At 37.7% G+C, this 16,246-nt stretch overlaps 1 protein-coding gene across 1 annotated transcript in view; it reads left to right on the top strand.

Annotated features, from left to right (window-relative positions):
• The first annotated feature begins 13,735 nt into the window (after positions 1-13,735).
• Positions 13,736-16,246, top strand: part of LOC140972125 (uncharacterized) — an 8,417-nt gene continuing 5,906 nt past the window's right edge. The window contains exon 1 of the mRNA XM_073434594.1: positions 13,736-16,102. Within this exon, the coding sequence (XP_073290695.1) occupies positions 13,736-16,102 (2,367 nt within the window). The remainder of the gene's footprint in view (positions 16,103-16,246) is intronic.

Here is a 16,246-nt window from a genome sequence, read left to right as displayed (position 1 = left end):
ATATATGCTGTTAGAATGGTGAATTGTTTAGAAGAGAGTTGAATGAACACTCATAAATTTTCTTTCTTCTGCTTCTGAAAGATGTGTTTAAGACTTTTTAAGGAGTCAGAAGCTGATCTCGATCTTTGAAAAATTCAGCAGACTACTTAAAAGTACAAAAATATTTCACAACACTTGATGAAATTTAAAGACAATGGAAGGTAAAGTAACACAAGGTTTGTTTCTGGAATTTCGAAAGACAAAACTCTTCTACGTTTCTCGTTCTTCTTTTTCCAGAAGGTATCACTAAAAGATTTTGTTAGTACACACGTGTACACACCTACTTTAGTAGGAGTTACCTTTGGCTAATGACACTCTTAATATTACAACTTAATACTTGATGAAAATTGATTCTGGGAAAGACTATTTCCATATATTACAAACACTTCACACTTTGCAGTAGATAAATACTATGAAAAAATGTGTGACAATGATAGCACAAATTATCTTCTAAATTTGATATAACTTTATAGCGTGTGTTGATTTTTTTAGGCTTTTAGTATGTTAAGCTAGAAAGTGTGAATGATTTCGCAATTTTCCAAAAGTGTGTTTGTGCACACATCATGAAGTTTTTTTTATAAATCATCTTCAACGTTCAAATAAGAAATAGTTTTTTTCTGTTAAGATTACATGAATCCAAGAATATACTTGTTATATGTTTTTGTACCCAAAATAATAGTGAGCAATTAATTATCTGTACGGTTCATTTAATGACTTTAAATGAATTGTACTATTGTACAGAAGAACTACAATAAATAGGGACATCCACTACAGATAGTACAAACAAAATGGATGTTATTAGCTGCCTTTAAATATTATGCAATTCGATGTAGTCTGAGAAGTTATTGTAAAAGACTAACTTAACGACTATTGCTTTTGGTTCTGTACTACTTCATTCTCAGTTCGCTAAAATTCTACTGGTATTTCTTCTTAATGTGTGTTCTGATTTTTCTTAAGATGAATACCGCTTCTAGTTTTCTTTAAGTTACACGTCACCACAATTAAAAATATCCTTATCGATTTCTCGCTTTGTGGTGACGCAAAAACCCAGAAGATATAGAGCAGTCAACAAGATAAAAATATAAATGAGCAATGTAAGAACATCAAAGAATATAATTGGAGTAATTGTAGCCAATATCAAATAAAAGATAAGATATAAATGATGATTTTTGCACTCTATTCCTCATCATCATTGATCTATTCGTCTTCACTGGTCTAAACCCAGTGAATGAATTCAAATAAGTTTTCATAGATGCCACCAACTTTGTTCTCCAAGGTATGAAGAGATTGAGATTGATCGGTCAATTTGGCATTTAAAGCTTCAACCTTGGAGTTCAGAATAATAAGAGAATCAATTTAAGCGGATGTAGAAAATGTGAGTCCAAATTGAGCTAAAATCACATCCGCCTAGGTCTTGACAAAGCTTGATTTGAGGCCAAAAAGCTGAATGGAAATTATGGTCACATCTTTTCTTATAGATGAGAAATTTTTTGTCAAATGTTCTTTGAATAAATTAAAAAGCAGTTTGAACACCATCTTGTTCAAACGATATGGTTTTGACCACGTCAATAGTCTTGTTGCAGATGCCCTTAACTTATTCCATTTCAATTTCTAAAGCAGTTTGATGACCAGATGAAGAAGAATCTGCTGGCATACACTCTCTAAGTTCGATAAGACGAGCAACACATTCAGATTGTTCACTTGATGTGCCAATATGTATTCAGATGTGAGTACCAGAGCAGTAGATGGAACAATAATGGGTCTTGTTTCCGTTAGTAGTGGAAAAATAGCCGTAGATAATATGTCCCTCATTTCTTGTTGATGTTTAGAGAAAAACATTTTAAGATCAGGAAGTGCGGATACTTGGACTGTGGAGAGGGAATCCGCAGCATCAACATTGGGATCAACAATCACTACTACAAAAACGGCAAACGACAACGGATTTTATCCGTTGTCGTAGTCATTTAAAAACTGTTGTAACTGAGGGTGTTGTTGAAATTCCGTTCAACGACAACGGTTTTTATCCGTTGTGGTAAATAAAAATAGCGCTAATTCAAAATGAAACCGTCGCTAGTTCGAATCAGAACCGTCGCTAATTTTAAATTAGCGACGGGTATCTGTCAAGATTTCCGTCGCTAATTTGTTTCGAAAAATAAAAAAAATACTTTTAATAATTTAATAAATCCAAAAAAAACTAATAATTCAAACTAAAATCGTGTAAATGAAAAAAAATTTAAGTGTTGTGAAGTGGTGTGGAGGAAAATGGAACGAAAATGGAGATATTTATAGACAGTTTGCGACGGGTTTTGGTTAAAAGCGACGGTAAATGATCAACCGTCGCATATTTTATTTGGCAACGGTTTGGATTTAACCGTCGCTAAAATTAGCGACGGTTTCAAAACAATGTCGCTAATTTTAGCAACGGGTTTTTCAAAACCGTCGCTAAATTTAAAGATGCGACGGGTTTTTTTAAAACCGTTTCAATATTTCGCGACGGTTATTTCAAAACCGTCGCTAATGTAAACGTAGCGACGGTTTTTGAAATAATCGTCGCTAAATATTGCAACATTTTCCAAAACAGTTGTTGTTTGTCAAAAAACCACGCTAATCGACAACGGTTTCTTCAAACATTTGTCAATTGTCCAAAAAAACACGCTAATCGACAACAGTTCATAGAACCGTTGTCGTTGACCCAAAAAAAACGCTCAAAGACAACGGTTCTATAAAACCGTTGTCATTGATCCCAAAAAGCGTTGTCTTTGACCCCCCAAAGACAACGGTTTTGAAAAACCGTTGTCTTTGCCCCCCAAAAGATAACGGTTTTCGATAAAACCGTTGTTAAAAAACATACGACAACGGTTTTTAGTGAAAAACCGTTGTCGTATGTGCGTTGTTGTATGCAGAATTTCTTGTAGTGAATTGTGGTGCTGAGTAAGAAATTAGCGTAGAAAAAATATCTATCAAATCATCAGCAGCAAAGAAAAGAACAACAAAAGTGACTGACTTCTGTAGCAACTTCTTGAACAATAAAATTAATCACTTCTTCTAATGTAGAGAAATCCCTGACAGAAACCAGTGAAGAAGAGTGCTGAACAATAGCAATTTGGAATGGAGCCGGAGGGAGAGTGTACAAGAGTACTAGAGAATTCATCTCTAGGAAGGAGAGATGTTGGTCCTTTCTTATACTGGCGAAACCCTGAAGGGTTCAGAAATTCCAACAACAACATCTTCAATTAAATTATTCTCAATTACTGAGATCACCATTTCTATAGTCCTGATATCAGAAGAAATCTTATTAATCACTACTTAATCATGAAAGGCAATTGTAGCGTGATAGTCATAATTGGAGATTAGAGCGGCCAGTTTCTCTCGCAACTAACATAATTTCTTTTGTTCATTGCTTTAATGATAGAGTTTGTTTTGATAACAGCAAAAACACTTTTTTCATATTTGAGGGCTTTGACATAGGCACCCTTGGTTTTGAAAGCTGAAAGATACTGAACTGTGCAGATGAGGACCTAGTCTTCAAAGTATGTAATATCATCTTCAAGAGTTCTTTCAATTTCCTCCATGTGAAGGTTAATGGCTGTTTGAATAGAGGATTTGATCCCTGCAGCAGCTGTTTCTTCAGAAACCATAGGCTTTTTTCATTTGCCTTTGTTTGTTGAAATTTGTTGCTTAAGTCCATAGTGAGTAGACTTTGGCAGCGGATTTCTAATGACCACGCTACCAATTGGTCTGTGAGTGATAAGAACAGAGCCGAAGATTCTGGCTGTTGCTTGTCTTGGTGCTGGAGCAGTAGTTTTGGTGGATTTGAGTAGAGGTTCTTTGGGAGCCAGAGGTGCAATAACGATAGCAGCAGCAGCAGTAGGGCTAAAGTTATAGAGCAGAGGTATTTTATCATCTTTTGGTTGGGCTGGGGTAAAAGACAAATCGGACAATGCTGCAATTTTTGTGATGCAGATAAATGTTTTTGATCTCTTCTCTGTCAAGGTTGGCTTTGGTGGAGGTTGGGTAAGAGCAGAGGATTCATCAGATACAGTTTTTTAGGATCGCTAACCACAGTGGTTAGTTCCGCTTGGTCCTTGTTTGTTTTTTAGCAGCATCTTGCTTGGTCCCTATTTCCTTTTTAGCTTTGATAAATTCAGGGACAGAGGGTTTAGGTCGAAGTGCAACCACATTATCAACAAAAATCATGGTAGTTGACGTACCATCTTTATCAGAAGTGAAACCAAAACCAGCATCCTTAAGGAGTTTGCTGATCTACACAGCAAAGCCAGTTCTTCTGGACCATGTCAGATACTGATTTAAAGAGTACATATGACCAATTTACATTGGTTACCGAAGTAATAGCAGACATCAACTGGAATTTTTCCTTGGTCACTCTATCAAAGGTCCTTGCTTTGACCAAGATGGCTTTGGCGACTATGTCAGCCAGTATTTGAAATTCCATCTTCAGCAATTTCTTGAAGCAAGATGGAATATCTATTCTCCTAAAGGAGAGAAAGACTTAAAAACGACAACAAAATCTTCTTTGAGATGGAAGAGAAGTCGGTAACCCAAAAAATGGGAAGATAGAAAGTAGAACTGAGCAGATCGACATCAATAAGAAGAGTTTTGTTGTCGTGAGAAAATACAATCTTCCTATTCTCAGTAAGAGAGGCATTCACATATAAATCCAACAATGGTTCCTTGTAGATGACTACAGGTGATTCCAAAATGATACGGAGCATCAGATAATGATTTGGTAAAGATGTATGCGCTGCTTGTTGATCAGTAGATACATATTCCAGACTAATGTCTTTCGTCTGCACATGATCTCTGATGAAGTGGTGTCTGATGTCAATATGATTGGTTCTGGAGTGCAGTACTGGATTATAAGTTATGGCTATTACACTCGTATTATCATAGAAAATAAGTGACTCGCAAGCATTTATCCCATATTATTTTAATTGTTGTTGAATGCAAAGCATTTGAGAGTAGAAGCTTCAATAGCTAAGTATTCGACTTCTGCAGTAGAAATGTCAATGGAAGTCTGTTTTTTACTAAACCAAGAGATCAACCTATCATCAAGACATTGATAGAATCCACTAGTACTTTTTGTATCCAACTTGCAATCTGAATAACCCACAAGATTAAATGTAGAGTCTTTTGGATACCATAAACCAACATTCTGACTACCATTTAAATATTTCAATATACGCTTAGCAGATTCATAATAAGATTTCTTGGGATCAAATTGGAAGCTAGCACAGATGCATATTGAAAACATTATGTTGTTCTAGTAGCAGTAAAATACAACAAATAACCAATTAGATCCCGATACATGGTTACCTCTACTAAAATTCTTTCTTCATCTTTATTGAGCTTAGATGAAGAACTCATTGAAGTTGAGAGAGTAGAGCATGTTTCCATGCCAGACTTTTTTAGTAGCTCTTTAGTGTATTTCATATGGTTTATGAAAATTCCAGACTCGAGCTGTCTAACTTGTAATCCTAGGAAGAATGTTAGTCTCCCATCAAGCTCATTACAAATCGATCATGCATCGTCTTAGAAAATTTATCACAAATTTTGGAGGTCAGTTGACCCAAAAATAATATCATCAATATATATTTGTACTAAGAGGATGTGATGGTTTTTGAAAAAAATAAGTAGTTTTTTTTTTTTATCAATTGTTCCAATAGTGAAGTCATGATTAATAAGAAATTGAGAGAGTGTGTCATACCATGTTCTTGGTGCTTGTTTGAGGCCATACAATGCTTTATGTAATTTAAAAACATGATTTGGAGTGAAATGATCTACAAAACATGGGGGTTGTTTTACATAGTCTTCTTCTTGCAGTAGATCATTCAGAAAATCATTCTTTATATCCTTCTGAAAAACTCTAAAATTCTTGAAAGCTACAAAGGCTAGCAAGATTCTGATGGCTTCAAGTCTGGCTAGTGGAGCAAAGGTTTCATCATAAGCTATTCATTCTTCTTGTCTGAATCCTTGAGCCACTAGTCTTTCTTTGTTTCTGACTATTATCCCTTAGATTCCTCATTTAGCTTGATTTGAATACTCACCGAGTTTCAATAATTGACTGATGGTTTGGTCTAGATACCAGAAGCAATACTTTATTTCTTTTGAATTGATTGAGCTTTTCTTGCATTGCTTCAATCCAGCTGGGATCACTGAGAGCTTTATCAATCTTCTTCGGTTCCATATGAGATATAAAGGTAGCAAGCATCTCTTCATTAATCATTTTCCTTCTAGTTCTGAGGGATGCTGATGTATTACCAATAACGAATAAGGGAGGATGGGTTCTGCTCTATTTATAGCTAGTTTCTGAAAAGTGACCTCTTGATGTGTTTGGACAACAGGTTGCTCTGGAATCTCATTGTCATGAGCAAGTTCTAGATCTTCTAGGATAGGTTCTGGATTAACTAGAGTTTCAACTACTGGTTCCTTCTCGGGAACTTCTGGTCTGCATTTTGAGAATCTTTTTCTCTTGGTGATGTTTCATCTTCACTGTCCATATTCAGATGAATCCTATCTAATTCACTTTCCATATTCCATGTGGAGACTTTTCATGTCTTTTGTTGACCATGGTTCTGTTTTGTATATAACAAACAGTGTTGACTACTTCTGCTCAAAAACAATGAGATAAATCTGCATTTGCAAGCGTTTTTCTTGCTGCAGAATTAAAGAATGATCACACTTTGATTAGTGTAGGGGGGAGGGATGAATGAATACTCCCAACATTTTCTTTCTTCTGCTTCTAAAATATGTGCTTCAGACTTTTTGAGGAGACAGAAGCTGATCTTGATCTTTATAAAGTGCAGCAGACTACCTGAAAGTACGGAAACAGTCCACAACACTTGATGAAACTTAAATACAATAGATGGTAAAGTAACACAAGGTTTGTTTTTGGAGGTTCGAATGGAAAAACCCTTCTATGTCTCATTTTCTTCTGTTTCCAGACATTAAAAAACTTTAATCCTAATTCAGTAGTACTTACATTTGCCTACATAAATTCTTATTATTACAACTCAACACTTTATGAAATTTGATTCTGGGAAAGAAAATTTTCACATATTACAAGCATTTCACACTTTGCAGTAGGTAAATATAATGAAAGAGAGTATGAACAATTATAGCAAGAATGATTTTCTGAATCCGATAGAACTTTATAGCGTGTATTGATTATTTTGTAGGCTTTCACTATAATAAGTTAGAATGTGTTAATGATTTCACAATTTCTCAAAAAGTATGTTTGTGAACACATCATGAAGCCATTTTTATAAACCATCTTTGACGTTAGAATATGAACGACTTTTTTCGGTTAAGAGTACCTGAATCCAAGAATAGACTTGTTATTTTTTTATGTACCCAAAATTATTAAAACGTCTACTGCTTAAAATTCTACTGAAATATTATTATTATTATATTTTTTTAAATGAATGACCGAAAACACACACACACACAACATTTAAATAAGTTAAACATGCGTTTTTAAAAGGTCATCCAACCTCTGAATAAAAATAACTGCAGTTAATTAAATTTTAAAATAAAATCAATCTCCTAGTCTACTATTTTAAAAGAGAAACTCGAACAGATACCAATAATATGATGAATCAATAACGTATAACTAGATTCAAAAACATTAAACCATATTGCTTAAACACATGTCTCATAAACATATTCTGCGGAAGAAATGCAAGGTCCCCGGATTTCACGTGCATTCCCAGCTCAGCCTACTCAATCTTCAACGGATCCCATCTCCTCAACCGTCAGATCATCTGCATCAATCATACGTAGTGAATCTAAAGACTCAACACACTTGAACCGTTATAACAAATACATATACATATCATGCAACAGTGAAAATTACAGTGATTAAAATACCTTTCATGATCTTAAAAGCATGAACTTCAACATATCGAGTCAAAGAGTAACGTGTCCAAAACATGTATCAACATATCAGCATATACGTATTCATTTTATTTATTTGAATTTCGTTCATTAGTTGTGACTTTCATATCATCGTATTAGTCGATGGATCCATCTACATATAACGGCGGTACCCGACGGCAAGGACATCAACGACAGTATTACCCATCCATTGAGTCTTGGCCTTACGTTTCATCGTATTATCATATTAGTCACAACCAATTCTCTTCCTTCAAAAACATGTCATCGTATTCATCACTTATAAAAATCATGCATATACGTAAATTTCTTTAAAATCAAGCATGCTACGTATTTTTCATATTTCCATAAAAAATCATATTCGGGATATCATAAACATTTAAAACATGAAATTTTTGTGATCAGGGAGTTGCCAGGACTGTTAACTCGGTCCGGGTGCAAAATGATCATTTTGCCTCTAGAAACCCTAATTGACCGCTTTATCCATGGACCTCAAAATTTCGACCCGAAGCCAACCAAACAACTTAAAACACCTCAAAACATACTTATAAACATTTTTTAGACGTAAACTCGATCCCGTTTCATAACTTATACGATTCGTTTTAAGACTTGGACCGGAGTCTTGGTTTTAATCCGAATCAACCCGAAACTCAACCAAATTTCCCAAACTTAAACCATGACTTATTTACACATGATCAGCCCTTAAATCACTTATTTTAGACCATCTAAGACCCTCGAAATCCCTCGACCAACTGCTGGAATTTTCTTCTCGTAATGAGATTCAAACCCTAGTGTACCTAGCCTTCCACCTTCGACCCTATACTCGAAACCGACACTTCCAGACCTTGGCTAACCGCTCTAGGACCATGACCAGACCCGCGTGAACCTAACTAGACCAACTAACCCACGTCTACAGTTCTTGCGATCTGGATCACTCGAACTCGCCCAAAACTCGACGTAGTTTGTCATCAAGCTTCGATCCAAGCCTAGCCCTTCTACCAGCTGACCGTGGACCATGTCCAACCCTGACACAGACCCCACAAGATCTGAACCAACGTCTGGAACGAGCCATGCACGGCTGCCCTCTTCCTTTCACCCAATCTAGCCATTCGAACCCTAGAACCAAGAGGTCACCATCGGCCCTTACCCCTTTCGATCCAGAACTAATATCACCCTTGAACACCTTCTAAACATGCTGTAAAATACTCCCTAAACCTCGAAGATCCGGCAGCCCCTCGCCCATGTCAAAAACGTGAGCATCATGGCGTAAAATATGCATATTTTCGTATAAAAATCATGTAAAATCGATGCACAATGATAGAATTATGTAGTATCATGAAAAAAAACCATTCAAAAAACATATCATGATGTAATTGAAGAGAAAAAGGAGGTATAGGGTGTGCCTTTGCGTATTTACGCTCGATAACTTTGAAACAATCACGTAGAACGTGCACCGGAGAGACGAGAAATGATTTCTTTGAAAGAAGCTTGAGAACTAAGGAGAAAAGCTGTTGTATTTTGGAGCCTTGCTGCTGCTGAATTGGGAGGGGACGGCCAAAATATTATGGAATAGGTTTAGGGTTTTAATTGTAGAGTTTAAGTTGTAAATGAAGTGCTAATGGGTCCCTAATTAAAAATAAAGGGATTAAAAGGATTTTGGGCCCAATAAGCAATAAAATAATCACATTAAACTCAATAACACTCTCGAAAAATATTTCGTTTAGGTACGTTTTTGGAAAATATTGCACAAGTGCTCAAAAAGTCCCCCGACTCGCTAAATGTTGCGTACCAGTTTAAAATACAACTCGTCGAGTAAAAATACCTCAACAAATCCAATTTTCAAAAATCATCCTTATTAACACCGTATATTAAATAATTAAAAATAATTATTTAATAAAAATATTTTTCATTAATTATCCCCGGTCTCCGTTCCTCATTCGAGCGCGAAAACTACTAAAAGCCCTTATGCATGAAATTTTATTAAACCATGCAATAAAACACATATTCATGCAATTATCATACATTTAATGTATTAAAATAATTTAATAAAATACATAAGAAATTTTATAACTTGCATGCATGTGGTTCACGTGGACCTTCAAATTTTTGAGACGTTACAATAATATGAGCAATTTATGATTTGTACACTTCATTTAATGACTTTAAATTAAGGGTATTATTGTACAGAACAACTACAATAAATAGAGACATCGTCTGATAGATAGTACGAATAAAACGGATGTTACTAGATCTTTTTAAAGATTATGCGATTCAATGTAGTCTAATAGATTATCTTAAAAGAGTAACTGAATGACTATTGCTTCTGGTTTTGTACTATTCCATTCTTAGTTCGCTAAAAGCCAACTGATATTTCTTCATAATGTGTGTTCTGATATTTTTTTTAACATGAATACTGCTTTTGGTTTTCCTTAAACGTTACATCACCACAATTAAAAATATCCTTATGTTGTCAAAATTCCTTATATATTTCAATTTTGACAATTTTTGTTTTTATCTTCTTCAAAAATGCTGATGTATTGTTATAAAGGTGAGCATCATGTTGGCTTCTTGTAAGTTTTCTTATGGAAAAATGACCAAAATTTAAAAAAAAAAACATAAAAATAGAGAACTAAGCTTGAAATTAAACAATATTGAGGACCAAAAGTTAAAGAGAGAATTTATGTGACCAAAGTTGCAATTTTTTTAAAAAATGATTTTGTGAAAAACTTTGTGTAAAACCCGGGATTTCGTAATATCGTGATCATATCAGTTTAATATCAGGTTAATAATTTGATGGTGTAATCTTGGATATTAATATTTAAATCATTCAGAATATAAGATTTGTTTCAAGGTTATCTAAGTTGTGTAGATAATTTTATCGTGTACAGAATTATGAAGCTCGAAATTAAGATAGTATTATTTAAACTTGAAAATTTGGTAGGAATAAATTTATCTCAATCTGAGGAATTAAAGAAGGAATTTTGAAAACAAGCAGATAAATATCTAAGATTTAAGTTGATACTGAGATACCGGGATAAAAGATCAAGCAAGAGATAATAAAATCCCTAGAATTCGAAATCTAACAATATATACCATGAGATTTTCGAAAATTAGGTGGGGAAAAAAGAAGGAGATTTTGAATATCTACCTAGATCACGGATATATCATGACTCTAGATTTGATTCACAGTTCAAACGCACTATCACGATAGCAGCCAACTCCTATAAATAGAAGGGCCCTAGTTTTCGAAAATCACACCTTAGACATACACAAAATTTCGAAAATCCTTCCCCTAGTCTCCTTAGGATTTTCGAGCACAGCGAAGCGCTGCCGCCGTCTAGCCGCCGAAGAGGAATTTTCGAAAATTCCTGTGCAAGCAACCCTAATTATTCACGTAATTTTTGCATCAAGAATTTAAGGTAAGTGGGCAAATTTTAAAGTTTTAAATTTTTTGGTTATGTGTTTTTCTTTTAAAGAAAAAAAAATGCGGTCGAACACCGTCTACGTTTTTTTAAATCTTGTTACGTTTTTGTGAGGACACTGTGAGGATTCCCTGAAAATGGGTGGAATTCCAACATATGGCCCTTAACAGTGGGATAGAACTGTTTTACGGCCTCGTCCCCTTAGAGGATTAAAACTTAGGGACTGACGTCAGTAAACCATGAAAGGTGAAAAATTGCAGTGTTAAAAATTATGAAAAGCATGCTGTAAATATATGTTATTTCGAAAATATGAAATTTTTATGTGGTGTTCGATAATTCCCCCATTTACTGAGTATTCCCAAAATACTCACCCCTTACAACCTTTCCCAAATAAATCCGAAGAACAGGTAGAAGAAGAAGAATCGGAACAGTTTTGGGGATGGTGATTAGTAGACAGGATTATTTATTTTTTTGAATCTTAGAAATTTACAATTTTAGGTTAGACGTTTCCGCAAATTTATTTTATTTCAGTTGTAAAGACAGTTGTTTTTGAGAAATTATGAATAATAAACTGGTTTTCGGTATATACTATGCTACGAGGCTGGTTGTTTCAATTGTGTGATTGTTAAACAACGCCGGTGTCAAATCCCGAGTTTCGGGTCGTGACATTTTAGTGGTATCAGAGCCGCCAGGATCATAATCCGAGTAGGAAAAATCGAATTTTCAAAAAAAAGAAAAAAAAAATTTCGGAAAAAATCGGCCAAACAGGGCCTTACGCGCGCGCCGCGTTTCCTCCGATTCTGGCCGTCTCCGGTAACCTTTCTTCGATCGGCGACCAGTTCCCGAACCGCCTCGATGAGACGAAGAAAAGCCCTCAAACAATTTTAGATTTCGTGTTCGTGTGAAACCGGAATTTCAGATCTACGAAATTGGCATATGAACCCTAACCCGAAAAGTATTTCGTCCAATTACCCTACCAATCCTACTCCGATTTTCCATTAAATTTACCCAAACAATATACGATGCATGGGTAACTTTTCCCAACAATCAATTTCAGGATCGGATTAACCAATCGGAAACGCCCAAATTCAAGTGAGTCCGCCGATTTTGAGCGAGTTCCGGCAAAATTAAGTAGTTTTCCGACCGATTCTGGCCGTGCCACCACCGGTTCCGTGACCCTCACCCCGTCGCCGTCTTACTCGTTTGCTCCGACCATACTCCGGCGAGTCAACCCGGCGAGTCAACTCGGCCGAGTCAGCGAGTCGACCCGCCAGCGTACGTCCTTCTATTTTTTTCGTAGGAAACTCCGAATTCGGTTCCGTCAACTGATCTGAAATCCTCTCGATATACTCTTCGAACCCATATGTCTATCTTAAAACTTTCCATTTTGGGAATTTTCGAAGAAACTTTTAATTTTCAGTACTTTACTCTATCCTGATATTTTGAGCATTTTCTTTCTTTTTTTCAGGAAATGTCTCCCCAATTCCGCACTCGTGCCCAAGCTGCAATCCACATGAAGCAGCTAGCCATTGATAATCAGTCGCGCCTGATAAAGCGCCTTAGAGCCAGAATAGGTGAGAGAAGACGGGAGAATGCGATCTTAGCCACAGAAAAAGAGGTAATACGAACCCAGCTTAACAACGCTATCTACCAGGGAGAGTTGGTAAGAGGAGATAACATGGACTTGAGGGATAGCATAGAACACGGCTTGCATCGAGAGAGAAAGCTGCACGAAGACATCGACCGATACCGAAACGAATTAGAAGAAGAAAAACAGCAAAATGCCAGGAGCAAGAAGAGACTGGAGAATTTAAGTGAGGCTATAAACAGCATTTCGAAGGTGAACCATCATCTGGCTCAACAGGGTGAGGTACTGAAGAACAAGATCAAGTAGAATAAAAGGGATTACGAACTGCGCCACCAGCTTACCATTGATATGTTGGATGAGGCAGAGGCAGATGTTCAGGGATGGAAGACACAAGTGGCCCAGCTTAATGCAGAGAATGCTCATCTCACTCATATGGTAGAGCTACTTCAGGAAGGAGAGCCGGAGGAAGAACCGGAAGAGGAAGAGCCGATAGAGATTGAGGAGCCTATAGCAGCCATTGGGGATGGAGAGATAGAGGATTAGGCTAGCATGTCCTAGTGATTTTGTTCTAGGAGTTATTTTACTTTTCCGTTGTTGCTATTTCATTCAGTACGACTTTTAATTCTTTTAGATTGGTCATGTTCATTTTAGTTCTTTTGAGAAATCAATAAAAATTTGTTTTATTTGATTCATTGATTTCAATTTATTTCAGCACAATCTATTGTATGAACTTTACTCGTACAAATTCTTAGAACTTGCGATACGATTGTAGGAAATGGCCGGCAGACCCCCGAGACAGAACCGCAACCCGCGTTACGCTAATACCGACCGTGAAGGTAGACAGGAGGATGGACAGGGAAATGGACCCCCGCCTGCAGTCAACTTAAGCCGAGCTGATCTTATGGCCATAGCCACCATTGTAGCGACAACACTGCAAGGGTTGGGAAATCAGAACGTCAATCAGCCACCACCACCTCCACCACCAAATGGAATCAAGTTCCACTATGAGTCACTCCGCAAAAATAGATGTCCAACTTTCAGTGGAGCTGCTGACCCTGAAGTTAGCCAGAGCTGGCTAAAAAGTGTAGAGACGCAGCTGCGACTATTGGAAGTTCCCGAAGCACTGAAAGTGGACGTGACTGTGCCGTTCCTAGAAGATAAAGCGGGAAAATGGTGGGAAGCAATCTCGCCAGCCATGACAGCTGCAGGACCAATGACTTGGCAGCGATTTCGAGAAGCCTTTCTGAAACAGTATTTTCCGGCCGAGGTCAGACTGCAGAAACTAAGTGAGTTTGAAAACTTCACTCAAACTCCGGATATGTCGGTTGTGGAATACACCTCCCAGTTTAATGCCCTTGGATCTTATGCTCCGGCCATCATGGCGGACGAAGTTTTGAAATTGCACCGTTTTAAAAAGGGATTGAACAGCAGGATCCAATCGGCCCTAGCAGTCTACCAACCCGCGAATTTTTCAGATCTAATGGGTGCAGCTATCCGAGCTGAAACTGACATCCAGCGCAGAGAGAAGGAATTTAAGAACAAAAGGCCCATGAATAATCAGCCCTCACGCAGTAATCAGACTTTCAAGAAGCCTAACCAGTCCGGTGGACCATCAAAAGGACCTTCGCCTACCTCAAGCTACCAGGATATTAAGCCTTGCCCAACTTGTCACTTACGACACCTGGGAGAATGCCGAAGAAACAGTGGAGTATGCTTCGGATGTGGGAAAGCGGGACACCGAATTGCCGAATGTCCTACTGCCGCCAACCAAGCAGCCGGGCCCAACAAGGGAACATGGCCAAATACAGGAGCTAACCCCAACAAGCCAAAAGAAGGTAAGCCTAATGCCAGGGTCTTTGCTATGACTCAAGAAGAGGCCGACGACGCCCCTGAAGTCGTGTCAGGTACCATTCTTATTCAAAACGTGCCTGCTTATGCGTTATTTGATTGTGGTGTCACGCATTCATTTGTATCTAAGAGTCTCGCTAAGAAACTAGGACTTAAGCCCGAATTATTAGCCGAACCTTTTCGAATAGCCACACCTACAAATAAGGCCATCGAAACTCACGAGATCCACAGAGACTGTTTGATCAGTATCGGTAATCAGAAATTCAGCACAGACTTAATACAAATAGTCATGGCCGACTGCGACATCATCCTAGGGATGGATTGGTTAGCCAAAAACAATGCAATAGTGGACTGTAAAGGGAAAAGAGATAAACTCCAAACCCCGAATCAGGAAGAGATCGTGTATCATGGTAAATCCAAGGAACGGAAATCACTCCTTTCCGCTTCCCAAGCATGGAAGGCAATGAAATCCGGAGAAGATATCTACCTAGCAAGGGTTAGCGAAGTGCAAGGAGAAGCCGAACTAAAGATAGAAGACATCCCAATAGTATGTGAGTTCCCGGATGTTTTTCCAGAAGAACCCCCAGGGATAGTCCCGGACCGCGAAGTCGAATTCGAAATCAATCTGGTTCCTGGTGCAGCTCCAATTTCTAAAGCACCTTACAGGATGGCGCCAGCTGAACTCAAGGAGCTAAAAGAGCAACTCCAAGAATTGCTGGACAAAAAGCAAATTCGACCTAGTGTTTCTCCATGGGGAGCACCAGTACTCTTTGTAAAGAAGAAAGATGGGAGTATGAGACTGTGCATCGACTACAAAGAACTGAACAAGATCACTATCAAGAACAAGTACCCCCTCCCAAGGATTGACGACCTATTTGATCAACTTAAGGGAGCAGCAGTATTTTCTAAACTGGATCTGAGGACGGGATACCACCAACTGAAGGTCAGGGCGGAAGATATCCCCAAAACAGCTTTTCGGACAAGATATGGACATTATGAGTTCACAGTGATGCCTTTCGGGCTGACCAACGCACCTGCAGCCTTCATGGACCTAATGAACAGAGTTTTCAAACCATTCCTGGATCAGTTCATAGTAGTATTTATTGACGACATCCTCGTCTATTCTTCCAACGAGCGAGATCACGAAGAGCATCTGCGCATTGCACTTCAGACTTTGAGAGAAAAGGAGCTCTATGCTAAGTTTAAGAAATGTGAGTTCTGGCTAAAGAGTGTATCCTTCTTAGGACACGTAATCTCTGAAGCAGGAGTATCAGTGGATCCCAGGAAAGTCGAGGCAATTACAGAGTGGCCGAAACCTAAGAACGCCACCGACATCAGGAGCTTTCTTGGACTAGCAGGTTATTACAGGAAGTTCGTCGAAGGTTTTTCTTCGATCGCCATACCACTGACGAAACTCACTCAGAAGAATTCCAAGTTC

The sequence above is a fragment of the Primulina huaijiensis genome, chromosome 1, assembly GCF_012295235.1.
Source record: "Primulina huaijiensis isolate GDHJ02 chromosome 1, ASM1229523v2, whole genome shotgun sequence".
Classification (NCBI taxonomy): Eukaryota; Viridiplantae; Streptophyta; class Magnoliopsida; order Lamiales; family Gesneriaceae; genus Primulina; species Primulina huaijiensis.
The sequence above is the reverse complement of the archived record's forward strand: the minus strand, read 5'-3'. Positions and strand labels throughout refer to the sequence as shown.